This window comes from Cheilinus undulatus, linkage group 6 (assembly GCF_018320785.1).
Source record: "Cheilinus undulatus linkage group 6, ASM1832078v1, whole genome shotgun sequence".
Classification (NCBI taxonomy): Eukaryota; Metazoa; Chordata; class Actinopteri; order Labriformes; family Labridae; genus Cheilinus; species Cheilinus undulatus.
The window spans coordinates 32456983-32484417 of NC_054870.1; the positions used below are offsets into that span (position 1 = coordinate 32456983).

The 27435-nt window shown below is 38.2% G+C and overlaps 1 protein-coding gene across 6 annotated transcripts in view; it reads right to left on the reverse strand.

Annotated features, from left to right (window-relative positions):
- The window catches only part of adam12b (ADAM metallopeptidase domain 12b), a 166832-nt gene that overhangs the window by 1952 nt on the left and 137445 nt on the right, over window positions 1-27435 (reverse strand). For 4 of the 6 annotated variants that reach the window (XM_041789973.1, XM_041789974.1, XM_041789977.1 and 1 more), the window contains 10 exons: window positions 26805-26894; window positions 23145-23340; window positions 22918-23026; window positions 22261-22459; window positions 18084-18161; window positions 15334-15442; window positions 14837-15023; window positions 12306-12414; window positions 9610-9861; window positions 1669-1844 (listed from right to left, as the gene is read on the reverse strand). In XM_041789973.1, the coding sequence (XP_041645907.1) occupies window positions 1669-1844; window positions 9610-9861; window positions 12306-12414; window positions 14837-15023; window positions 15334-15442; window positions 18084-18161; window positions 22261-22459; window positions 22918-23026; window positions 23145-23340; window positions 26805-26894 (1505 nt within the window). The remainder of the gene's footprint in view (window positions 1-1668; window positions 1845-9609; window positions 9862-12305; window positions 12415-14836; window positions 15024-15333; window positions 15443-18083; window positions 18162-22260; window positions 22460-22917; window positions 23027-23144; window positions 23341-26804; window positions 26895-27435) is intronic. The other 2 variants (XM_041789975.1, XM_041789978.1) reach the window with 1 other exon arrangement.

Genomic DNA, 27435 nt, shown 5'->3' on the forward strand with positions numbered 1-27435 from the left:
GTTGGATTTTGAAACACAACACCTCTTACTGATTGAAAAAATCATTCAAGATCAACATAATTTGGCTTTTTTGACATTTTATTAAACTAAAAAAAACTTTTTAATGTCAGTGGCATTAGAATGCACATGGGTCCTGGATTATTCTTGCATTTCAGTGGATGCATCTGTCCATTTACGTCTTCGTTTTCTTTAGTGCACTCCCTTGAAAATTGTCCTCATTTTGTGTTTTGTAAGAAGTTTGAAGTGGAAACAGATTTCTACAAAGTAATGTTGACCAAAAGAAGTAAGTAATGTTAAATAAGTCACTGCATAAATATTCATCCCCTTTAAAGTGACAGAAGTCTAGCCAATTGGTACTAGTAGTCTCACAATCAGTGAAAAGGGGATCATTTGAGTGCAGTCAATGCGTCTCAGGTGACTATAATATGTAGACACCTGTCTCTGGAAGGTCCAGTCACTGGTAATAAGTATTCCTGGCTACCATTACACCATGAGGAAAAAAGAACACCCCAAGACACTCAGAGAAAAGGTTATTGAACAGTATAAGTCAGCTTGATGGATACAAAAAAATACCTCTGGGGCACCAAACATCCCCCAGAGTTCAGCTAAATCCATCATCAAGAAATGGAAGGAAGGGTTAGGGTTACATGTGTAAATCTCCTCAAAAACTGAGTGACCGTGCAAGAAGGAGACTAGTGGGGGAGACCACCAAGACACCTATGACTACTCTGAAGGAGCTTCAGCAGCTGAGATGACAGAGAATCTGCATACAACAATTGCTGCTCAGGTTCTTCACCAGTCAAAGCTTTATGGGAGAGTGGCAAAGAGAGAGCCACTCTTGAAAAAAATCTCAGATTAAATTTTGACTAGGGTTTGTGAAAAGGCATGTGGGAGACTCCACACTCAAGTGGAAGAAAGATCTTTGGGTTCATGAGGCCAAAATTATGCTTTTTGGCCATCATTTGAGACACTATGTTTGATGGCCTTAAGGGGGTGAATATCTATGTAGTCACTTATTTCACCTCAGATTTCTTTTGTTTTTCATTGGCATTACTTAGTAGAAATTGGTTTTCACTTTGACATTAAAGAGTTTTTTGTAATTTTTTGGTCAAAAAAGCCAAATTATATCAACCATGACTGATTTATACAATCACTAAAACGGTTATACATCTAAGGGGAGAAAACTTTTCATAGGCACTGTATGTAATCTGGATATGTCCTGATCTCACATAAAACTCACATATAGAGCAAATTTAAATGGCTACTTTGTCTTATCCATCTAATATTACAAAGCAAAGCACAAACAGAACCTGTCCTAAAAAAGAAAAAATGGTTTGAATTGTACACTTAACTCCTTTTCAGGATATCAACTACTAAAGAGCCACATTAAAACAACTAGAACAGCATCCCCAAAGAAGTGTAAAATAAAATAAAAATTGTTTTGACAAGGAAATGCACTTGCAGGATTCCCAGATGTAAAGTTAGATGATCATTAATCAAGGTTTGACAGAAAAAAAACTTTAATATATAAAAAACCTTGTTTCTTGACAAGGCACTCTGAAAGCCTCAAATCTACCTCAGTACAGGTCCTATCAAGTCTAAAAGCCAACAGCAATACCAAGAAAAGGGCTTAGAAGAAACTTGTGATTCCTGTCACGTTGTACCAACCTGCTGGGTAAAGGGATGGTGGGTGGGGGTCTGGGCACAGTGGGGATTGGTATGGGGAGGGGTCCAGTCCCAGGGAAGTGGACTCCTGCTGCTGAAGGACGGTGAACCAGCCGAGAGCTCCTCCCTAGGGGGTCTGCAGGTAGGGGTTTCTGGGGTGGACTGGGCTTGTCAAAGTCCTGATTAAGAAAAAACAGCAGTCAGTCACTTCATATGTCCTCATTTTAACATGTTTATAAAATGAGGTTTATGGTTTGTTGTATTTTGTTCAGCTGTGAAGTCCTGTACTAAAAATCTCAGTCTTTCCTGAAAAGACCAGTGGGATCAATATTTATCAGACTTTCATTTTTTTTCAGGATGCGATCACTCCACTAGGCATGCAATGAAGCATTACTGAAAATCCCTGTTTGAGAGTTGAAATTCATTTAAAAATCACCACACAGGACATTACTGTTATCTCAAGACACTGTGAACAGAAACCGGAATTATCCAGGACCTTCTGCATCCTTTAAATATGCATTAGCATTTAGCAGCTATCAGCTGACAAAAACAGACACGTTTCACTAGAGGGCACTGTGTTATCAGCTTCTCCTCTGAATCCCACTGCTGACATGAGATGAATCCCAACCATCCCAACCTCCTCCTCCTCCTCCTCAGCCTCTCCACCACCTCTGTGGCAGTGTTGTGTGTGTAGAAGGTTATCGGGATGAGGTGCCATCATGTGTTACTAATCTACAGTGAGGAGGAGGCGAGCAGTGATAAACACCTGCTGCCAGAAGCACTGCTACCTGTCCTCAGACATGTTCAAAACCTGCCCTCTAACACACATCAGGACCACCATGCACACTCAAGGAAAAACATTAAAACACTTTAAGTGGGAGGGGAAAAAAGTCTTCAAATACTTCTCCCAACCTTCTATCAAAACTGAGATAGCTAGCAGGTTTGAGACATAGAGTCCTGATGTGGATGAGTTCAGCATCTCTCAGTTACAAACATTCAATACATATGAGACTCAGAGGCACAGACAAAGTTCAGTCTGGAGCAACAGGTCTTGTGGCTCTGCATCACTGATGATTTCTGGAAGAAAAAGGCTCAATTCCGATGTCTTGTTTCAAGCTAACCTTGGGAATCCGAGATCTTGAGAAGAGCTCTTATAGCACGAGATCTCATGAGACAACACAAGATTTCTTGTTAGGTTGAAAAATGTCCCGTGAGATTTACAGTCTGCATAGATGATCCCAAACAAGCTTCCATAAAATTGTCCAATGGAAGTGAAAATGGCCCTTGTATGGCACTTTGAATTCATTTGTATAGCAGCCAGTAAAGAAACAGAGCACAACTCATCCTATGTGACCTGTTTGAATCAGTGTTGCCCCCCCCTCCCATCACCTACCTCCTTCCCCTTGGCAATATTATTGCAAATTCAATATCCATTTCCACTACTTTGCAGATGTCACCCATCCCTCACCAACTGCTTATCTGAAATAAAATTCTGGTTAACTGCAAACTTCCAAAAATCAAACAGCGACAAAACAGAAATCTTCCTCATTGGTACAAAATCTACATTATCCAAAGTCGACAGTCTTTCCCTCGCAATAGACAGCTCTGTTCCCCCCTCCCCTCAGGTTAAGAATCATCCTTGACAGCTAATAATCATTTTAATCTCACATCAATAATATTACCTGCATATTTCTGTCCACGCAACATCAATTGCCTCTTCCCCTCCCTCACCCTCCATGCCACTTCAATCCTTGTTCACAGCCTTGTTACCTCCCATATAGACTATTCTCTCCTCTTTGGGCTCCCTTACAAATCCCTCCATAGGCTTCAACTGGTTAAGAACTCAGCGCTCGCATCATCACCAAAACCCCCTCCTTTCACCACATCACCCACTCCAGAATAGAATTCAAAATCCTCCAGTATGCATTCATGGCCATCCACAATTTCGCCCCTCTTTATCCGTCTGATCTCCACATCACCACCTCCTCCCACTCCTTCAGATCCTTCTCCTCCATCCACCTCACTGTGTCCTCTGCCTGCCTCAGCACCAGGGGAAGCTTTCAGCCACTCTGCACCCCAACTCTGGAACTCACTACCAGCGGACATCCTAAAATATTGTCTCTCCTCCTCTTTCAAATCCAGACTCAAAACTCACCTGTTCAGGAAAGCCTATTCACTGTAATTGCACTGTTCCATTTATACTGTTGGAAGCTTTTATCTGTTTATTTTTATTGTATCTGTCTTGTTTCTGTAAAGTGTCCTTGAGTGCTGGGAAAGGCACTTATAAATAAAATGCATTATAATTATTTTAATGGTTAACACAAGTCACAATGTATTTTGGATCTCTGTTTTTAGGTCACAGTTGGGTAACAGGTTAAAAAAGAGAAAGAGCAACAAGGCTATCTAATTTATTTAGAACTGACATTAATGCCAAGTACCAAGGATTGTTGGTACAGCATGTTCTGTATCAAAAATTAAACTTAAAAAAGGAAGAACTGAAAACAAATTCATAAAAATAAAAAGCCACACAGAAATGATAAACATTTCTGATGGTGTGTGACTGCTCGACCAAAGTGAGGCAGATGAACTGTGATGGTTCAGGATGAATACTAACGCTGTTACAGGTGTAACATGTTTATTTTGTCAGATTGATGCAAATCATCTGACTTTGAAACAAGGTACTGTTACATTCCTAGAAATGACTGAACAATAACCATAAATGGCCACAGTATTGAGATGTTTCATACTCTTCAAGTGTAAAGAAAACCATAAATTGTGACATTTAAGCAGTTGGATGAACAGTTGTCTCTAAAAATAGATTTAACTTAATAGATCAGAAAATATCCCCCATTTGAAGCACAGTATTAAGCTGTTCAAGTGAACATCAGCACCCATAAGTCCTGGCAATGTAATATTCATTAACCTTTATGAGTGACGGGAAATCTTGGCTTTAAAAAACTGTTTGTGCATCGTCAAAATGTATAAATCCCTCTGCATACATCAGCCTGAAGCTCTTCAGCTGCCATTAAAATCTAAAAGTTTCCCCACAGAGGCTGAGATGTTAGGATGCTTTTATTAAATTGAGCTCTGCTAACAACCCAGTGGGTCAATTTGACCTGAATGGGCACAGCTCTTGATACTTCAGAGTTCTGGGTACTATAACATACAAAGGGCACTTTCAATCAAAATATGAGTTTGTGTGAATACTTACTGAAATGGACAGTTTTTTAGACTATTTGACGTGCAGAGTACCACCCACTGCAACCTTTAAATAAAATGTAATGTTGACATTTGAATGGCAACATTACTGTGGTTCAGGGAGTGACAAACTTCTTACAAAACACAAAATGAGGACAATTTTCAAGGGAGTGCACTAAAGAAAACGAAGACGTAAATGGACAGATGCATCCACTGAAATGCAAGAATAATCCAGGACCCATGTGCATTCTAATGCCGCTCTTGGCAGGAAACCTCCTGCTGTAACAGGAGTCTTGGTGGTGTTCACATGTCTTAATTCTAAATGAAGGATTGCATCGTCCTCTGTGGTTTGAGAAAGATCTATGAGCCTCCAGCTTACTGGCACCTTTCAAAACCCACCGGAGGAAGTGAAAAATGCATCGCTCTCATGCCAAAAAATAAAACTATCTTTCTTCCAAGTTTTTGAAAAGATGACATCTCAGAAAAAGCAGGATTTTTACTCCTCAGCAGTATGTGTCGACTGACACGTGTTGCAGTAAGTGTTAACACGGTCAGAGCTTATTTGCGTCACATTTATTTTAACTCAACAGCTATAATACTATGTGTTCTCCTCAACTGAAGTAACTATAACAAGCAGATAAGTTGAGAAATTTCTGCTCCCTCACTGTCTCTCTTTCATGAATTGTCTTATTGTATTAAACGCAGGACAGGCTTTTTTCCCTTGGAATTACCATCACATCAATGTGGTGCAGCAGGCACAGGAAAAAGTCTTATAAAATGAGACATATTGGCACAGACAGCAGGGGAGGTTAAGTCAAGTATTACAATAAGCTTGTAATACACTTTGTATTTAAGGGCTGATGTCCTGTATGTCCTTTTTGGCCTCTTATTAAATCCCAGCAGAATCCTCTCTGCTGTTTCTGACCTACAGCCTGTGCGTGCAGTCTCTGCTTGCTCCATCTGTCTCATTACAGTGGAATGAGTGGGCAGATTTTAGCAGGTAGTGAGGCTTCAATGTTTTGGCAGGCCAGTAAGCAGCATATTTGTAAAGCAAAACCGGGGCCTTTCAGATAAAGTGTGTTTCTAGTAAGCACACATTCATATTAATCAATGGGGATGTGATCTAATACGAGACATGTTAGCTGATTTTTCCACAAACTTATAGGTGGATCAAATATTCAGAATTTAAAATTATTTAAAAGTTCCAATACTACAATGTTACAGTACTTTTCATATGCTTAAACTATGCTTTTACAGAGGGAGTTCTGAGATCTCATCAGCAATATTTACTCCATCAAGAGAAAGTACCTGTTCTGTAGGAAATGACACTTGTGTGGCAAATGATCAGTGATGTTATGTTTTCCCTTTTGACTGTAAAAACAAACAAACATTTGTCCAATAAATTACCTCTTTTGCCACATATAGAAAATCTTCTCTGAATAAAGTTAGGCATAGCAGCTTGACAGTGTTAAATTTATGTTGAATAAAGACGACAGACATCAGTCTGCCCATTTGCAAATGGGCCAAAGTCTACCATCAGGGCAGATACTGGCCAATAAAAATACTCAACCCATGCATTGGTGAATCCCTATACATTATTATAGTTTATAAAGTTAGATTCTCAATACACGTTCACCAGTATTTAAACAAGCAGTTACAGAAACTTGAGCTAGTGCTCGCTTACTCCCTTATTTAAACAGATAGACAGAAAAACCAGTCAGGGTGACAGGATAGCTCTAAGGGATGCTGAGTGTTGTGGTAAAAATCATAATAATTCATATGCCTTTAATGATACTCTACATTTTAATATAACTGTTTCACCTAGGCTTAATTCTCTTGCACACGTTACTCCGCCTATTGTGTGATATCATTATTAACATTTATACATTTTTAGCAGAGCTCTACTTTGCAAAATTTTAGAATACACTCCTCCACACTAATTAAAATGCTAATGACAGTAGGGGGGCATGGACCATACAACACCCACGCCATGCCACCTTATTCCCTACCAAACACATCCACACCAAACCAGTCTAAAACACATCCACACACCCACCGGGGCCTGTCATGACCATGGTGTCATGGTATGGCACGGTATGGCAAATAATCTTACATTCAAATGTCTGTAGTCAGCAGCACAGTCAGTAGTCTTTATTCAGAGAGAGTATGAAAGCAGAGACTTTGAGAAGTGAGATAAGCTCAACTTTGGGCTTTGCTACGGCTTATTTGCCGTCTGTTTTCAGAGCTGATGTGTTGTATTACACCGGACTCTTAGAATAAAACCACAGAAAAGACTCTATGGGTCTAAGTCTTTTCTTTCTTTGAGTTTTGCCTCCACACTGAGAAGACTCATGGTTGAGGAGAGACAAAACTCCTCCTTTTCTTTGTTGCTTCATGAAATATGAAAAACTGGCATCTTTGTTCTTCAAATGATCATTTAAATTATATAATCTGATAAAATGAGAGGAGGAATGTCTCTTTGGAGGAGCTACTTATAACTAAAAACATCCAGAAGTTTACAAGTTGGCCCCATTAGACATTTCTTTTTAAATGAAGCCTCTCAAGTCAGAAGTTTTGAGAAGAAAACAACGACTCTTAGACTGTAATTCCAACAGAGTCCCAACATTTTTGTTGTTTGTTGTTGTTGTTTACTAAAATGAATCAACCTGATGAAGGTGTGAGTAAGGTAAAGTTTTAAAGCAGCAAATCTCCGAATTGTGCTGAGAAGTGTGCTGTCGTGTTTTGCGCCGTGATCGTTGACTTCTCTTGCATTCATCTCTTCAGGAGCTCGAAACGTTTTGTTCATTAAAATAAAGTCATACTTTATTAATCCCTGAAGGGAAATTCACAGTTTACACTATTCACAGTTTAAATAACTGTTTTGGAAATTTATCTGTTTTTTGCAGTTGCATCATTCATTGTAATGAGCTTTACTTATCTGCTGTCTTTCTGCTGTCTCAAACTTGGAGCGATCACTGACCACAGCGTTTTCTATTTTGCTCTGTAGTGTTTGACTGCTGTGAGAGCAGAATTTGATTCTGAGCACAGTTGAGACTGTTTTGATGTTTGATTTTGACCACAGATTTAGAGGTTTTGTGAAAATAGCTTGAAAACAGGAATTTAATATCAATGTTTAGAGAAGAGGAAGGAGGAGTTTTAAACTGTGTCTAAACAATTGTGAAAAACTGTAAACAGGTCTTCTCCCTGGTTTTGGTAAATTCATCCATTAAACAGAAACAGTGGTTTGTTGTTTAGAAACAGAGTCCTAGTTAAATTTAAAAAAAAAACGTGTAAGGAACAGAATTGGGCAAAGCTGAGCAGTGTGCGTGGTCTCTAGTTAACCTGGAAATATCTAGTAGGGCCACAACATTATAGGGGTTGGAGGATGGAGTTCTTGGGTGATTGAACCATCAGCTATAGGCATAGAACAATTGTGGACAATCACATGTAAGTAGCAACAAACAGGAATGAGACACAGCAACAGGACTACAACTGTAGCAGCAGTTCACACTTCATTATGTCGCAGTAGTTCATATAACATCCACTGTTTCCATGACAGTGATGGCAGCTGGCATGACAAGAAACAAACCACTGCAAATATAAAAAAGAAGAATTTCTATGGCTTTGAAGACTGCTGGAAACAGTTGATGTAATGTAAATACTTGACTAAAAACACATGAATTAATGTAGATATTACAGAGGGAAAATTCAGTTTATAGTAGCTTTAAGTGTTGCTGCTGCTTGCCTGAAGTATTAACCTTTAGATATGAAACATTAGATTTCTACATGCCTCCTGCTAAGTCCTTCATGCTCTGACTTTACATCTGGAGCTGTGTGACGCTCCTAATCCAGCAGAGAGAGAGTATCACATCACAGAGTCAGTGCCTCTTTTTCTTTAGTGTCTGAATGCCACGCATCTATAAATTTTCTGTGTTCCTTCATGTGGCTTCCCCAATATCGACTTCTAAAACAACTGTCCTTGCTGCTCTAATTCGGGAAGGCACCAGGATTCAGATCCAGCACTGAATCCAGCAGACAGATGGATTTACTATCTCCACAGCATCCAATAGTGCTGGCTCAGCAGAAAGCAGAGACTAACTCAGGATCACAGAGAGGGAGATGCATTGAATTTTACAGTTGATATGTGAGCCAGTGAGCTGACTGCAGTGCAGCAAAGCAATGATTTCTGTGATCAAATTCTTTGCTACAATCTTTACAACATCCACATAGGTGGCTGTAAGACCACAAACTATCATGAACATATACCATGTACTTTGCATGTTGATTTCTGTAGAGTGAAACTATGATTATTAGTAGCTGACTGAAATCTTAGATGTTACTGTGTCTTTAAAAACACTCTGTGTAATTAGAATCCACAAGTCTAAATGTTTACTGTGACCTGTTTTAATCAAATTTCAAGTGTCATCAGGTTTATTTTCTTACTTTATTTAAATGAAATAAAACTGATGGCTGCCTTGAATAAACCACCATAAAGACTCATGGTGTGGTTTATACACTGGTGAAGAGTAATGTACAGTAAAATAAACACAACATGAATTTAATGGCCTAACTGCATACGGTTCATTAAAACTCCCATTTTAAAGCAAAATAGTTTACAACAAAGACAAAGCCATTAACTTTCTGGAATATGTGTTTGATTTAGTCACAGTGGAGATCCAAACAAGTCATGTTAGCACAACATTAGTGCTTTGAATAAAACATTAACCAACACTTGTGCAAACAAACCTGGTCTTCTCTGTATGATGGCTGCTGGCGTGGCAGACTGAGAAAAGGCTGGACCTCAGGTGGTGAGAGAGACCTGTGCGCAGGTAGCACCCTGTGGTGGACTGGGAGAGGAGGCAAGGTGGGCTGGCCCACACTCAGAGACACAGGCATGGGGTGGCTGATGTGTAACGGCTGGTAGAGGGGCAGGCGGCGCAGGCTGTGAGAGTGGAAGTTGTGTGGAGGGAGAAGAGGCTCCGCACTCAGGAGAGACGGCTGTGAAGAGGATGATAAGAAGTTTATTCCAACAGCTTTGTGTCATTAGTTATGGCAGTAGTTAGCAGGCCTTTGTAACTGCTGAAGTTTTGACTTCTAACAGCAGAAAACACAGAACTTAGCAATAGCATAATCATTTATTTTGTGTTCCTGTATCTGAGTAAGGAAGGACAGCATGTGAGTGAGACAGCGAGAGAAACACACTGACTCTGAAACAAGAGTAGCTATCAATTCAGCTATCGTAATGTAATACAGTACATGTAATACAGTAATACCCATGCTTTTCCTACTGTGAGATGTAAATGTCTTCAGTAAAAATGGATTTTAAATTCAGATATTGCTAATATTTTCTGTTCCACTCTCACCAAGGTTATTATCATTATTTAAAAATAACAAAATAACTAAAAATAAAATCTTTGTAGTTGTAGTTAACTAAAACTGAGCTGAAAACAAGGCTTCATAAAAAAAGATAAAAATAAATTCATATTTTTTTGAGTGCCTACAAAACTAGCTGAAGTAATCTAAAACTAAAGATAAAATATCGTTGGTTAAAGTCTTTGATAAAAGCACACTGACTGGCAATTCCTTTATGCTTAATCTCAGGTACAGTGATTTACATTTTAAATGAGGTGGTTCACTGCAGGAGTTAGAAAAGGGTTCTTTTATAAACAATACACACATTTTTAAGACACTGGGCCACCTGCTACATTGCCTTATGGACTTATGTGGGAGTGAAATTAGGTGTGTTTGCACACATAAGTGAACAGCATGTATTTATGATTTCAACAGTATATCTCCAACAGTCATATTAACCTTAACCTCCACCATTAAAATAAACATGTTGGAGCGCTCAAATCTCTCCCAAAGGGACAGTGAAATGGCCTGATTTGATTGGTCAAGGCTTTTTGGGTCTCACCCCTGACAAGTCAGGCTGCTTGATTATTACAACAATCATAATCATGATTTTTCAGTCCAGTCAAGTATTGCAGATAATACGTCCCAGCTAAAGTCATCTACAGGCCTCTGTTTCACAACACAAATTCAGATGGGAACAGAAACATTTTTTATTGTATTTCTCAATATCAGTAGCAGCTACAGTAAATTTTACAGTTTGGGAACAAACTTTAGATTTTTACCTTTCTCAAGACACCTTATTTGTGCTTGCATTCAAACACAACATTTAATTTAATCTGAGCATTCCTGGATAGGTGTTTATCAGGGTAAGACATTAATAACTGGATTCACTAGAAAAGTATCATCATGCAGATGCTTAAGTTCTCCGAAATTTTCTTTAAATGTTGTGTCTTACCTTTACATCCTATTCAGACAAAAAAAGAAACAATTACATGATGTATATCTACATGTTTATGCACCTTACATTTGTCCAGTTCTAACAGGACCGGGATCAATTCATACATGTGCAGAGCAGGATTCAAACATGTTCAGCAGACCACTGAGAGGTATTTCTTCTTTTTTTTCTTACACCTACTTCAGATTGATTAAAAAATAACCACATCATTTAATGGCCATTTAAAGAGTTGTAAGTTGCTCTGGTACTGAGCAAATATTCCTAAAAGGGTGTAAAAAGAGAAACTAAACTCCAGTCAGGAGTCTCTCATTAGTTTGACAGAGGTGATGTCAGAGTTGGTCATAAAACTAGAAAACAACATTATTAGATTTGACGTTGTGAAATAGTAAAAGTCAGGGTCTGGCCACATGTCCTGGCCAGCTGCGATTCCTCCGCTCCAGAACAAACTAGTAACACCTAAAACGGCCACAAAGGATTTGACTGCTGGCCAGCACGCACACACATCTACACAAACAACGCAGATGTATTCATAGAGGGCTGCTGTGATGCTGACTGACATCTGGACATCAGCAGACCTCTGATAGGGTGACCATAATAGGAACAGACAGCATGTGTCAAAACGTCACTCTGCTGGACTGACTACTATTACACAGCCAAAGATGCACACAATTTTCTATATGAATATGAACAAATTTCTATTTGTGGTCATGTTTTCAAACAAACACATCAACATCTTCTTTCCTCCTCTGCCTGAATCAATCAAAGCTGCTCCTTTCTTATAAGATGAATAATAAAGCAGCATCCCTGGTCTGATTAAACCGGAGCAGTCTCTCAATTTATGTTTCTCTGCTTCTTGACAACAACAGCACCGTAATTAATATTTACAAGATATAGTGAGGCTGAATCAATTACCCAGCTTGCAGTCATCTTGTTTTGTCAACAAGCCTGGAGGCATGACGACTCTAAACTGGCTGCAGGTTAGTGAAAGGCTCTAATAGAGTGTGATTACAAAAGAAATCGAATCAAATGGGCGGCGACAGAATCTGGTACATAAACACATAAGATAGAACACCAGATGCATACAAACATGAAATACATACTGATGCACAAACAAGAGACATATGCATCGACTCACCTTATAAATGTTGGCAGTAGAGGGTTTAGGTGGGGGCTTGCGCTGTGGTGTGGGTCTGTACAAAGACTGAGACCTGATGGGGCTGGTCGGCCTGTTTGCCTCAATGGATCTATAAACACAATAAAAGTACTGCATAGTCAAGTCTACAGTTTTCTCTCTGACTGTTTCAGATGTATTTAGTTTGAACTGCAGCCTTAAAAAGTGCCTCGCTGTGTTATCAAAACTTTAAATTGCAGAAGAAAATGAATATGTTAGTTAAAAAAACAAAGGCCTGCTTTTCCCCTGTGGTTAGAAATATTCCTCGGATAGTTAAGAATTTAAAAGCCTCAGAAAAAACATGGTTTCACAGAATTTGAGTTTCATTTGTAATGAGTGCTGGTGGGCTGCTTGTTTATGTTACCACATGACTGTCAATCAAATGTGATCAAACCAAACCAACAGGGTCTTGACGAAGCACGAGTTTAAAATGTTAGACTATAAATAATAAGTCAGGGTGTTTTTCCCTGAACTTAAACTCTGATAAATGCTTGTTTAGTCATAAATAATTAACAATGGAGGAACACGTAACAACAACATTTTAAAGGGATTCAAACCCCCAAAATATAATTGTTGTATGGTGGATTTATGATGAACTATTTACAGATAATTTATGGAATTATATACTATATTGCTGATAATAAAATTCAACTATAGCTTTAAGTTAGTATTGTTCAGACCAACAGCTCATGTTTGTAATGGTTACAAATGTTTATCACAGTAGCAGTAAGTAGTCTGTGACTGGCTGGGAAATAATATTTTTTTCCCCTAAATTTCTGTAGTTAAAGGGATATTTCGTGATTTCTGAAGTTGGGTCATATGAGGTACTTGGCTTTGGTAGTGGAATTAGCCTCCAGTGATTTCTGTGAAAGTTGGTCCTCATATGACCCAAATTAAAAAAAATAACAAAATATCTCTTTTCAAAATCTTCACATTTTGAAATTCCCCTATTTTGAAAGAAAATAAGGAATTTGTACAGATTGAAGATTATTACAAGGAAAAATGGACTTGTTATGGATTGAGAAGGAAGTAAGGGAACACTGAACAGAAACAATGTTTGATATCACAATGTGTAGATAATTTTGATGACTGTGCTGTTTGTGAGTTTTTAAAGTAAATTTAAACATTAAGGAGCAGTATTTTTTACATCACTGTGCCTTTAGGGAGATGTTGCAGTGGCTTAACTAAAGTGTGCTAAAAGGGACAATAAATCATATCATTAATCACAAGTTAGTACTTTACAGCTCTAATTGGATCTCAACGCTGCAATTATCATCAGAAAATTTCTACAAATTTGAATACGATCACAACACTTTCCAAAAAAAGTGATTTTTATCACAGTTTAATAGATTTTCCTGGTGTGGTGGCAATTAATATCACAAATTACTCAGTCCTGAAGGCTTCCAAGTGTCATTTAGCCAGATGAAGGGAGACAAGAATCTGGAGGAGTCTTGTACTATGCTAAGAGGCTAGTGGAGCCCCTTCAACATAATAAAAATTCCTTGTGTTGTCAAAAACATGCTTCAAAGACTGAAATGGTGGCATACTATCAACAGAATAAACACTGTGGTGCACTGAGTGATGATAAGCCTAGCAGCCCTAGAATTTAATATGACTTGTTCTCACTAGTAAAGACCTGCAAGTAATCTGTTGAACCTTTCTCCATCTACATGCCAGAGCTCATCTGAGGCTTTTAAAGTTGGGGCAGAGAGGGACAGGGAACACATCAAACTACATTTTTGTTAAGTTTCCTGAAAATAATAATTTCTTGGGTGCCAACTATAGGGAAAAAATCAAAAACATGAAACCAAAGTTGAGCAGGGTTTGTACTGATAATAATGATTCAATAATAATTTTATTTCCTGTTTGACTTTGTGCTTGACTGACAGATTTTGTGCGAACTGCTGTGCAATTAAAAGTTATTATTGGGTGCGGGTTTGGCTCAGTGGGCAGAGCAGGCACCCATATATAGAGGCTACAATCTTCATAATCTTGGTCGCGGGATCAATTCCCAGTCACAGCACTGTTTGGTGCATCTCTCTTCCCCATTCTCTCCATATGTGTCCTGTCTCTCTTCAGATGTCCTGTCTAAATAAATGCAAGAAGCCCCCCCCAAAAAATATCTATTAAAAAATTGCCATCTAAACAGCCCTAGAATATTTTCTTTATTTCATGAAACTTTAAGCGGCACATTTAAAGGTTTACCAAGTCTGTACACCAGTATAAACACATGGAAAATAAATATTTTTGCTGTAAAAGAAAATAAGGCATTTCAGTCAAACTTAAAGGTTACTCTACACTAAGAAAAAAAATTAGGTTGTTGGCTGGCAATTCACATAAACAAATTAAGTAACTTTAGAAACAGACAATAGTTGCAACAACTAGCTAGTTTAATGTTAGGTCATGCTCTAAGTTTCTCTAAGCAGACTCACTAAAGTTATCTGAGCTTTTATCAAAGGTTTTAGGCTCTTTATTTAGTAAGAGAGGATTTTCACCTGAGTTTCTCCAGGGTGTTCTTCTTATTGGTGAAGAGAAGGCGCAGCAGAGTCTTCCTCTTCAGAAAGACGATCACCATGGTTATCAGGAGGCTGACCAGGGTAACCAGGATTGCCACAGTAATGACCACACTGTCGGCTGATGCCATATATGACAACACGCACATTAATACACACACACGCACATCTAGCGCACAGAACAATGAGAGAACATGATGCAGAGACCGTTACAGCTAGGCCACGGTCAGCAGCACAGTTAAGTCATATTTCCCTGCCTAAACTAAGGACTAGAAGGAACTCTCTAATCTACAGACTGTGCTGTGTTATACATTGGTAGCTTTGGTGTTCTGGAAAAGCTATTCTTCTGTCAAAACCAAACATCAATTCACTTTGTAAGAAAGACTTGTACAAGGAGCAGCTGGAACACTGTTCTGTCTTTCTGAGTCAGCTGTCCGTGTCTGCATGAGTGCAAATAGAAACTAAACCATCCATATTACCTGCCAGTCGCATTGGCCCGCTGTCAATGCTCCCACCAAAGCCTGCTTTTTCACAGAACGGAGGAGCCCAGTGGGCCTCACAGTGACAGTTCTTCTTGTTGTTGCACACCTGTAGACACAAACATGTTACTTCTTCTATTCTGCATCCAGCAGCATCAAAAGGCATCTATGTTTGTGACAGCCAAAATCCTGATATACATTATACATCAGGGTATCCATTAACAAAACTGAATTGGTTTGTTTTGTATAAATAAAACACTAGTTTAGTTATTCTGTGCATAAACACATTGGGCTCTGCATGTATGTGTCTAGTTATAATAGATAAAACATGTGTATGGGGAGAGTCCATCCCATAAAGCCTTGGGTTTCCAGCATAGAAGTTTGATCCAGGAGGATTCCCTGGAGAAGTAACTAAGTCCAGCTGTCAGATGGAGGGAGGGAGGAGGGAGGTGCAGAGGGAGTAGAGCAGCTGTGGGGGATTTACATTTAGCACAGGCGTACAGTCAAGTGCCTCCTCTGCCTCTAGGCTATGGACACTCCTTCACACTGGGTGATGGGGTTAAGAGGCACTTGGGGGCTCAGGGGAGGTATGATTTCAAGGAGTTTGGGGGTTACTGAAGCAAACACGATGTCTTCATTTTGTCACAGGGACCAGGTAACACTATCCGTCAGTCTTATGTAGAATTGACAGAAAATGTGAATGTAGGAATGTGAAAATATACTGCAGTTAAATCACAGGCCAATATTAAACTCCACCTTCAGTCTGATCCCATGTGTTTGTTAAAATGGGAAAGATCACTTTATAATATGATCACATATTACTTGAAAATTTCTCAATGATTATTGTATGCCAGGTTTAAAAGTTTTAAAATCCATGTAAAGTGAAATTTAAAAAAAGTATCTAAACACACAAGATATGCTGGAATAAGGTTATAAACTGTCGTAAACATGTGAAAACACTAAGATCTATGTGAGCTCTAATTTTGGATTTAGACTGAAGGTTTTCCACCATTTTCATACCTCAGTTTAATTTGGGCAGGCAAATGTAGTGCCCCATGATGTCACTGGGCGCTATAGGAACTACCCTGTCCCATCTATATAGTCTGATGTTAGCTGTCACTGCACAACAGCCCACATAATGCTGTGCTTTAGTTCATTGTGAGGTTTATTTGCCAAATCCCTACTTAGCTGCCCTACCCGTGGTTTACGGATCATTAAAAGTATCATGACAGAGATTTGTGACAGACAACAGTCTCTGCTCTGCCACAGAGCCAGGCAGCTGCACTCAGCACAGTTCAGCGTAAGGTCAGGGGGTAGGCTGTTAGCTAGCGTGCTTGTCGATTTTCCCTTGAATTAGGCAAAACAGGAACAAACACCTTACCTGCTGAACTTGTGTTTTAATTCATATTTTACTTGTCTTTAGTCCTGGATGATTAAGAGAAGTTGACTGTGGCTTTGTCTCTCTCAAAGCAGCAACAATTCAATCCCTATCTGTCTGATATAGACATGTTCTGTTCCTCCCAATTTAGTCACAACAAAAGTCTCCAATACAGTCATCACTGAAGAATTTTATTTTGAAGAGCAACATCAGGAAATGAAGTGTTTTCAGTAGCAAATTAACAACAAAGACACCTCATAAAAGAGAGAGATCTAACTTTACATAACTCAGAAAATGAAACATTAGAAAATACAGGACAAGAAAATGAAACTGAGCCTTTTTACATCTAGACTGTCTGTTTGTCATGACATAAATGTGATTTTTTTCTCTGTTGGCTGAAAAAGAGAACTGTAACATAGCAGACAGATGATTCTTAAAGTGCAGTTGTAGCTTTTTAATTTTACTTAGAGAGAATCATCTTTCTTGTGAGTGGTCGTGACTTCAGCACCTTTAACCGACATACTCATGCCTCTTTTTTTAAGATTTGAAGCTCAATTTCATATACTTAGAGATGTTTTTCATGACTGACTTCTTCTTTCAGATTATTTTGTATCAAAGCGAGCCAATAAGATGATAACTCCAATCTTTTATCTATTGTTCAGGTTTACAGCGTTGCTGTTGTTGTTGTTGTTTTGTTTTGTTTTTTTTTTTACTGATGGAGTCATTTGTTCCAGGAGGCTGTTAGTAACAGGCTTGAGAGTTTCATAATTTCCCAGTTTTAAAATCAGACTTGATTTCTCATGTCAAATAATCTTGAAGTCATATAATTACCAGAGAGAATCAGAGGCAACCATGAGATAGTTTAGCCCCATGTCAGTATTTAAATCTAAAAACTTCCCAACAAAGTAAATAAAACATGATAAATCTGATCATGCTCTCTGATAAATTATTGATAAGAGCTGCTGGGAGAGAAAGGTGTTCATTTCCTTTATAATGCAGCACAACACCTGCTGTGATCTCTTCCTGCAGTGTTCTACTGTATCTCTCACTGTAAAGTCAGGGGATGATTTATGATGCACAGATGACTATGGGTAGAGCATAAATGATGCTATTAAACTAGATTGATTTATCCTCAGTGGGACATAAAGATTAATCACAGTGAACGTTACCAGCTGTTGTAACACAAAAGCTTTACTGTTTCTCAGCTTTGTCAAAAATTATAGCAATTATAGAGCAACAAGAGAGACCTAAAGCTGCTCAAATACTCAAAAATTGATAAATTTGGAGTTCTTACAGGACAGTTTCACTGTTTCACAGGCTGTGGTGCATAATTTACAAGTAAATATTGAGCTTGTAGATACTTTGTACTCACCCCACGTCCACTGCACTTCCCAGAGCACTCATGCACACCAAACACGCTGACATTCTGGCACTGCCGATTCAGGCACACCTATAAAAGAACATCAAGAAGAATTTCTCAGAAGTGAAGAACTCAAAGGCCAATGGGGATTATTACAAAAATAAAGTTATTAGAGAAGTGTGGAATAAGATTAAAAATGTCAATCATGCATGTATCCTTTTAATTTAAACATAAACTGATGAAGGCAGGCAGGCGGGCTGAAGCACGTAACAATCCTTAAAATAGTTTATAAGGTGAACATGCCAAAGGTGCATCCTCTATATCAACAACAATACTTGAACTGAAAAAAGGCAGCTGTTGCTTTTATGCAGCAAATCAAGCCTGTATAGCAAAAGCAGTTCGTGCGCTCACCTTTGTCTAACTGTGTTTTCTGTGTGCGTCATGTGCTGCCAGTTTAAGAACTTGATTTGCATAGAAAATAGAAAACCTTTTCTCAGAAAAACAAAGGCCAATGTCAAAGACCCACCTCCAGGCAATCCCAATTTCCACATAATGAGCAGAGCTAAATCTAGCTGTGTAGAGCAAACAGCCAGGAGACAGGCTAACCTGGCAGACGACCAGTTTGTTCACAAAGCTGAAAGTCCTTTTAGCACCAAGGGCAATTCCCCTGAGGTAACTGAAAGAGCTTATGAAGACTAGACAGACCTTAAGAACCTAAAGTTTAGTTGTATACTCTGCACCTGCCTGTATGCTTCACCAGGGCATGAGCTTCAACTTTTAAGGTGAACAACAGCTGAATGCAACAAGATAAATGCCTTCCAGGAGAAGATGCTTGAAAATGTTTGCTGTAATTTTGGCTTAACTCCTTAACACAACATTTAACACATTTGATGTGTGACATTGTTTTACAACATTTTGCACTAACCAGTGATTTTCTAGCATATCTTTGCCTTCAGACATATGGCCAAATTTCAGAGACAGATGGTCAGAGCTCAAGGCTTGTGAATCCATTGCTGCAGATAGGTTGCCTCTAATCTAACTAGAAGAGAAGGATCCACAAACGGGCAAATGTGGCTTCACCAGTTCCTTACTGTGTGCCAAAACTTGTGCAATATAATCAGTACTGCAGGAAATATCAGGGAAGCACAATGTCAAACCACTTTGTGGCAAATGCATGTTGTGAACAAAATTTTACTGAGTAGTGTATTGACAGAAAAGAGGCTAGTGGCCACAGCAAATAAAAAAGCATTGTAGCAACTTTTCTGTAGGGTAAAAAAACAAAAAAACAAAAACAAAAAAAACCAATGTTAATTTATGTTCAATTATTCAGTAAGCAGCGGAGGACTTTGATGACCTGGCCTGTATGAGATGATCATAACATGCTCTCATAACTGCCTTACTTATAATGTCTGACCTAAAACAGATCTTAAAACCACATGGAAAGATGATTAAAGATAAATGTGCTCTAGTTTAAAGCTTGGGGCCTCTCACCTCCCAGAAAAATGACCTGATGTGATTAGGGAGGTTTTGAGGGCAGCATTTAAAAAGAGAAACATTACGAAGAACATTTAATAAAATAACTGGCTGCGGTAAGGTTCTTGTCCATTTGCACAGCCGGAGGCATGATGTTTTTCTGTGCATATGGATCACGGATTCCCTCAGTTAAATGTGTTAGCCCTTACTTTTTGTAAGGACATGCTATCTGTCTCTGTCATGGTCTTGAACTGCAGAGCTCAGCTCTCAAAAGAATACTACAGCAAACTTGTACAGTACTCAGCACCTTGGGGTCTGTAGAGGCAAAAAATACAGTTGCATTCTGTGATTAAACAATAATAAAAAACAGCTTGAAAGAAACGTCTCCATGTGAATGGTCAGAAAACAGCATGGCTGGACTATAAATGACAGGGACATACAATCCCAATGAGAACCTTTGAGTTTTGTCAATTTTAGTGCCACTTAAGACAAATCTGTGAATTTTGTCTCTCTGCTGCTCTTGTTAAGCAGTGCTAGTGACAAAATAACAAACCCTTACTGCCTTTTACAGTAAAATGTTTGAGTCATTGGGAAAATTTGCTGTGAAGATTTTAACAAAATAAGTCAGTTTCTTCAGCGTGCTGTAAAGCATCTCAACTGAGATCTACAGTGCTTAACAAATTTATTAGACCACCCTAACCTTAACCAAAGTAAGGTTTATGCCACAGCTGCCCTAAATTAACAGCATTGGTTATTACCAAAATCATTTTTTATGTTTTTGCAATGGTTAATACACCAATATGTAGAACCCAAATTATATTTTTAATACTAAAATGTAATTATTATTGTTTTCCATGAATTTTCAAATTTATTGATTTACAAAAAAACCCTGAAAAAACAGTAAAGCACATTAATATTTCTTGATTAATATTTCAAATTATAGTTATTTACTTGCATTCCTGAAGAGAAAAATCAGTTTTAGTGGTTGAATGTTTTGCTTGATTCATTTCTGACTTCTCAGAGAAGCCCAGGCTCAAATTTGGGTGGATTCAGTTTGAAATCCCTCATTCCTGTTCAAAATGGTAAAACGTGGAGAGCTCACTGAAAATGAAAGAGTTCGCATTAAAGCACTTCATGATGCTGGATGGTCTTTGAGACAAATATGACAGGTGGTCTAATAAATTTGTTAAGCACTGTACCTCACAGCAGTGTCGAAAATTACATAATTTTACAACATTTTATGTGATCATCAGTCCGATCTTAGAGAAGAAAAAACAGTATGACAACTGCTGCCTTAAAAGTAGGGAGAGATTTGATTAAGTCCTTGGACAATTAAGAATACTGTGCTGCTCTTTTTATTGATTTATTGAAAGCCCTTGATCCTGGTGACCCTTTTATTTTAAAAAACAGGCTGCACTGTGTTGGTTTGTCAGAACAATCTGTTTGTTGGTTTACAAACTATTCATCAAACAAAACGCAATGTGTGGGACCGCTGTTACTTGCACTTTATGTTAACAGCATAGGACATAATGTTTCCAATGCAAACTGTCATTTATATGCTGATGACGCTGTCATTTATCGCTCTGCTCGTACAAAGCATCAGGATCTCTATCACTTTAGAGATAAAGAAAAACTCAAACTCAAAGAAAAAGGAGCCAAACCCTCCTTCTACCACTATGTCTCAGGGTGATGTGATTGAGTCTGTATCATCTTATAAATATCTTGGATTCTTGACCAATGAGTCACTGTAATTTAAGCTTCATATTGAGCAACATTTACAGATGTTAAAGTTGCAGCTTGGTTTTTCATATTAGGAATGAGTCTTGTTTTTTTGTTGCTGAGAAAAGACGTGCAGCTGCCACGTCTATGTACCTCTGATTGACTGTGATGATATCTCATGTATGCACTCATCTTCTTAATGCCTTAAACCTTTGGATAATATGTACCCTGGGGCACTGAGGTTCATTATTAATCTGAAGTCCTTAAGACATTGTATTCTGTATGATTGAGGTGGGTGGCCTCCAAAGACCTCATGTAGACAAAAACAGTGACATATCCTTATGTATAAAGCAAAGCTTAAACTGCTTCACTTGTGATTTTATTCATGTGAAAAGTGCTGGGAGGTATAGTTTTCCCTCTGTGACTCAGTAACAGGACTTATTTTCGCTTTCTGTGCCCAAACTGCATCTTGAAATGGGTAAAAGGAGTTTCGGGTACGTTGCTCCTGCAGCTTGGAACCTACTGCAGGAAAATCTGTGTCTGGTGAGCTGGTCTCTTTAAGTCTTTACAAAAGTAGATTAAAGATGTTGAAGGAAGATGGATCAGGTTGTTAATGTTTTGACTAATGACTTTGAGCTCTGTGATCAGGATTTGATTAATCTGTGTTTTAACAGCTTTTAAAATGTTATGTCTGTAAATTTGTTGATTGTGCTGTCCTCAATGAGTTTTTTCTTGTTTAAATAAATCAAAATGGTGAATATATTGTAAATATTTCCACTAACTGCCTCATCTGCTTCAGTACATCATAAAGAGGCATCACTATTGATTTGTGTGTGTCAAATAATGATACTGATGATTTCTGATACTTAAATGATTTTTTTACTCCACCTGAGCATAGCTGAAATCCGATTATCCCTGTTACAAGCATTGGACCACAGAATATGATTTATACACAACCTTAGTCTCTTAAGATTTAAATGGTGACTAAATCTCTTACCATGCCATCTCCACACTTTGTACCAGCCAGAACCAGCCCAGGATCTGGCATGTCATCACCTAGGTAAACATGTGTCCCTCGACAGAGAATACGCCCTCCTTCTTGTAGAGGGATGTTGGTTTCAATGGAAACAGCGTTTGTTCCAATCACTGGTCGATTGGCACCTCCCTGGCACTGAATTTTACCACACTTTGCATCCCTACACACAAACAGAAACAAGCATCCGCACACACATAGATTAAAACAGAATTAAACACTTAATTAAAAAAGCCTGTCAGTCACAGACAAAGACGAGTAAGTGTAGAGTAAGATGAAAGACTATTCAAGAGCCAAATGCTTCAGTCCTGCGGCCATTAGAGCAATTACATCAATTAATAAAGAGCTTGATTACAGAATTCACCCAAAGGGAGAAGATCTTTAGAACAATTAACCAACAAGTAAAGCATGAAATGAATTATGAGGACTTTCTTTAAATGTTATTAGCTGATATCATTTTTAAAACGACAATTTTCACCCTGGTAAACTTTTGTTTGAAGATCTCTTGTCAGGTTCCACAAGGTAATGATGATTGCTACTGACACTATCTAAGCTTATCAGGTTGTTTTTGCACAGTGATTTCACTGTACCTCTATCGCTTCACTGCAGCTGCAGCCTTACCTTGCATCACATTTGGCAAAGGAGCCTTTGGAGTCCTTCCCACAATTCCCATAAGGATCCCCTGCTGAGTTGACTCTCTCAAAGCATATCCCAGGGGCAGGCTTGGCTCCTTCACACAAAGACATACAAGGGAATTTAAATAATAAACAACAACATGAGTTGAAGCATTCCCTTGTAAAAGTGAATTTTTGCTGCAAAATCCAAGTTTTGAGTAGGTTTTAATTTACCCGGTCCCCATAGGGTGATGCATTGTTGTTCGTGAGTCTGGCAGATGCCGTTGTAGCAGTACCCTTCAACGTTGTGGCAGGCGTGCCCGTCATGCAGATAAACGTTGGCGGGGCAGTGAGGGTTGGCTCCAGTGCAGAACTCTGGCAGGTCACAGGAGTTACTGGACTCTCGACAGAGGGTGCCAGCAGGTTTCAGCTGTGAACACAAACAGTTCCATGGTTTCAAACATGAAATTTGAAGCAGTGCTGACTTCATTATATCTGTTAGGGTCCAGGTTTTCTGAATTTGTGGACTTTCTGTAAGGTCTCGATTTGAACGTGACAAAAATGTTACAAACAGGGCTGCAAATATGAGATACAAAATGAAATACTGTGGACATATTGTGAAAACTAAGCAAGGAAATGTGCTTTGTTCTCTACACAGGAGGCTTTCAGAATGTATTTTAGATTAAGCATCAAGACTGATTGCACCTACTTTTTGTGCATACTTTAATGAGAAAAAATACTCAGAACATACAAAAGGCAATAGTTAATATTTCATTATCTAACATGCTGTCATATCTTGTTCACTGTGATGATTGTATGAATTTGTTTTTTTATTTTTTTGTTGTCTCTTTAGAGCTACAGTATAAAATTGAATTTATCTGCTCTTTATGAAGCATCTTCTGCCACCACTCTGTGAATAAAGTTATTCTGGGTAAACGTGGCTCTTTGCATATTCAGAAGACTACAAAAGCGCTTAACAAAAAACCCAGGATTAAGGATTTTGATACGATACTAGTCAAAATCTAACAATGTCATTCCTGTTCCAATGTCACGGCAACAAAAATGACCTTCTGGAAACCCAGAACGGATTCATTTTTCCCAACCTGTGAAAAAAAGGTTCATGAACAGCTAACAAATACAATATGAAAAACTGTTTAAAGTAAAATGGCAAATTAAATACGATTAATTATAAAATGTAAAGGGCCTACCTAAAATCAAAGATTTCCCCTGAATTATCATGAATAAAATTGAAGAAGTGCATGCAGATTGCATTATTCCGCTGTCTGTAATAAAGGTTTTCTAATTTAGTTTTTTTATGAGTGTTAGCATTCGTGCAGGGCTGTGAGGCTGTCATCAATCAGCAGCTTGGGATATAAAGGAAAACTTTTAGGGACCAGGAGACATCACTGTCTCTCCTTCTCTGCTCTTTATCTGTATGAGACACTAATATTAAAAATGCATCTTTCTGAGAAGCTAGACAGACTAAACAAATGTAAAAGCTAGCCAGTGAATTAAGCAGAGGACAGAGGCAAAGCAGAGGGGCATGCTGCAGTCAGGAAGAGGCCTGTCTCATGCATTAATCAAACAAATACCAAAGGTTCCTTCATGTCCAGACAAAGGTGTCAGCATTTTGCTTTAGAGCGTCACTGCTGCAAAACATCAGTGAATAAAATCTTCTCTGTATACATTCTAAGAAATGAAATAGTGATGTTCATATTATGCAACTTTGTTGTGTTAAAATTACTATAACTTTTTAGGTTTTTAGAGAAAACCTAACTGGGTTTCACTGGAATAACTTAATAGTAAGAGATTTCAAGGCTAAAAAACACAGTTGATTAAAACGAACATAACCATTTCACTTAAATCCAACACGTACGCAATGATACTCTACTATGACGCATTCTCAGACATGCGCATTAACTACAGAGCAAAACAACCATCGCCACCTGCACGCCATGTAGCAGCACAAGTGGTGTAACAGTATTTTTTAAATCACATATTCCTTGTTTGTATACGGTTATAGCTATAGATATCAAATGTAGCCAACACTTGGTTGTTACTCACATTATTTGAGTTTTGACAAATCTGCAGTTTTCCCAGAATGCCTTTGGGCACTAAACCTTTATGCACTCAGTTTGCTGCTGTCTTGGCCAGGACACCCTTGAAAAAGAGATTTTTAATCTCAAAGAGGATTTCTCCTGGTTAAATAAAGGTTAAATAAAATATTTGAATAAAGTGCACCGAGTGGAGTTGCTGTCTCAATTAAGGAGGTCCCACCTACAGGAGACAATGTTATTGTTGTTAATGTCACTGAATGGAAGATGGCACACTGGCATTTGTGAAACTTCACCTACTAATTTAGTGGATGGCTAACAGTCATTACTGCAAATGACTGCACAAGTTGGTCCACCTTAGATGAAATGGTAATACAAATAAACATTTGTGGAATCCAAGCAAATTTTTTTTTGTGCAACTGCTAAAATTCATAAAATTAGAAGGATCAACAAAACATTTTTATCAGTGAACCGTGCAGCCCTGCAACTTATACTGTATTTATTTAATTTTTTCATTTAACCAGTACAACTGAGGTGTTGTATTAACACAAACCTACCACATGAATAATATTCATCTGTGTTAAGTTAGATGAACTCAATCATATTAAGTTAACTAATGTAGTGTCAGTAAATCCAACATAATGTTGTTGTGGTTATGCAATGTAGTAATATCATGTAGCTTTAAATTAAGATAATTAAGTCAGATTTACTTCATTTTACTTTGTTCACATTACTCGTGTTTTGCTTTTCCATTTTAAACAACACAGTTATGTGGAACCAGTTGACATAACTTAGTTAAGTAAAATCAACATTTCATTTCTTAGTGTGTAACTGCTCTGTTTTAACAACAGGCACTTGCTCACATTTGATCGTTCAGCGCTTCATGCCATCTCTCACCGAATATATGAGATAGGAATGTTTTTGTTTTTTCTTCAAAACTATACTGAACACAAAAATAATGGATATTTTATCGTTTAAAGCAGGGTTTTCCCAACCATTTTTCCTTGGAGCCCCCCTATATGTACCTAAGAAAAAAACATTTCTTTCCCAGGTTGGGAACCAATGGTTTGAAGCATGTAGTATCAAAAAAGAATCAAAGTATCAAAATGTTGACAACACTACTTAGGGGACTGTTCATATTTCAAAAGGAAATATAAAATTGCCAGCTTATTTTCATTTTCAATATAAGGTAACAAAAATCCTTATTAGTACAAAAACATGATGAAAAAAGTTCTAGTTAGAATATATACAATCACTGATATGTCAAGCTTTGAGAAATGAAATACATATTTTTGTGTAACAGAGAAAATGACTCATTTGCCTTCCAACTGAGTTTTTACCGCAGAAGGAACACCAAGTACAGAAACATTAAGCTGGCTAAATAGTTTGAGTCATTTTCAATATATCTTCCTTTTCAAAGAGATGACACATCTGAGAAACCTAGAATGAGATTTCCACGTCAAAGCATAAAACACTAATAACTCTGTGAATGTTATGCAATCCAATTTAAGAATATGCCCTGAATTGAAACAAACCTATTTAGGTAAAATCTGCAAAGTTTGAATGAACTGACCTGAAACGTTAAATTAAATATAAGGCCAAAGTACTGTGACTCTTTCACTTATTTTGTAAAGAAAATTAACGAAGTTTTGGGAAGTGTCTGTGCTTGAAAGGTGATTATCTCAGCAGAGTAAAGCTTTGTGTAATGTTCAAAGGACCAATGACAATGCTACTGCAGAACGTTTTTGAGAATAGGAGAACTGGAATCATAGTGGGAAAGAAGGATCTAAAAAGAAGGAGAATGTATAAGATGGAGGAAGATGCGCAGAAAAAGTAGTACCTGGCATTCTTCGCAACACTGTCCATGGGCGCACACTGCGTCTCCCTTCAGTGTGCATGTGGTGGCATTACAGCATGGGTTCATACATTCCTGGGGAAAAAAAAGGAAAAGAAAACAAAAAGATTAAACACATATGGACCTGATCGCTGCTGTCAGCTGCTCTATGTCAGATCAAGACTTCCAGGTCAAAGGAGTGCACTTCCTGTCCGGGGATTCCTGCCTTCCTCAACCTGACCTGGAGACCTTTGAGTGGAGACATATGAACTGCAGCTCACATGTTCTAGATTTGGAAAATATCACGAGAGCTTTGTATAGAGGTGTGTGTTTAATGCTATGACCCATGGGGAAGTCAAAAGGAGTGGGAGCAAAGATAGAAATCAGATGCTGCAATTAGAGGAGTGTTATAATCCCCAACCGTGATTTGATGTAGGTGGAGTGGCAGAGTTGACTATTACAATGTGGAGGACTAAAGCAGAAGCAGAGTTTAAAAAGCCCTTGAGAGGTGAAGATTGCAGCCACTTCACCTCAATGACAAGATCAACTGTCTGCTGACAAGAAGGGAGACGATATATAAGGAGAGGATGAAGAAGGAGTGGTGCTTTAAAGGACTTCAGGGAGGACTTGTGATATT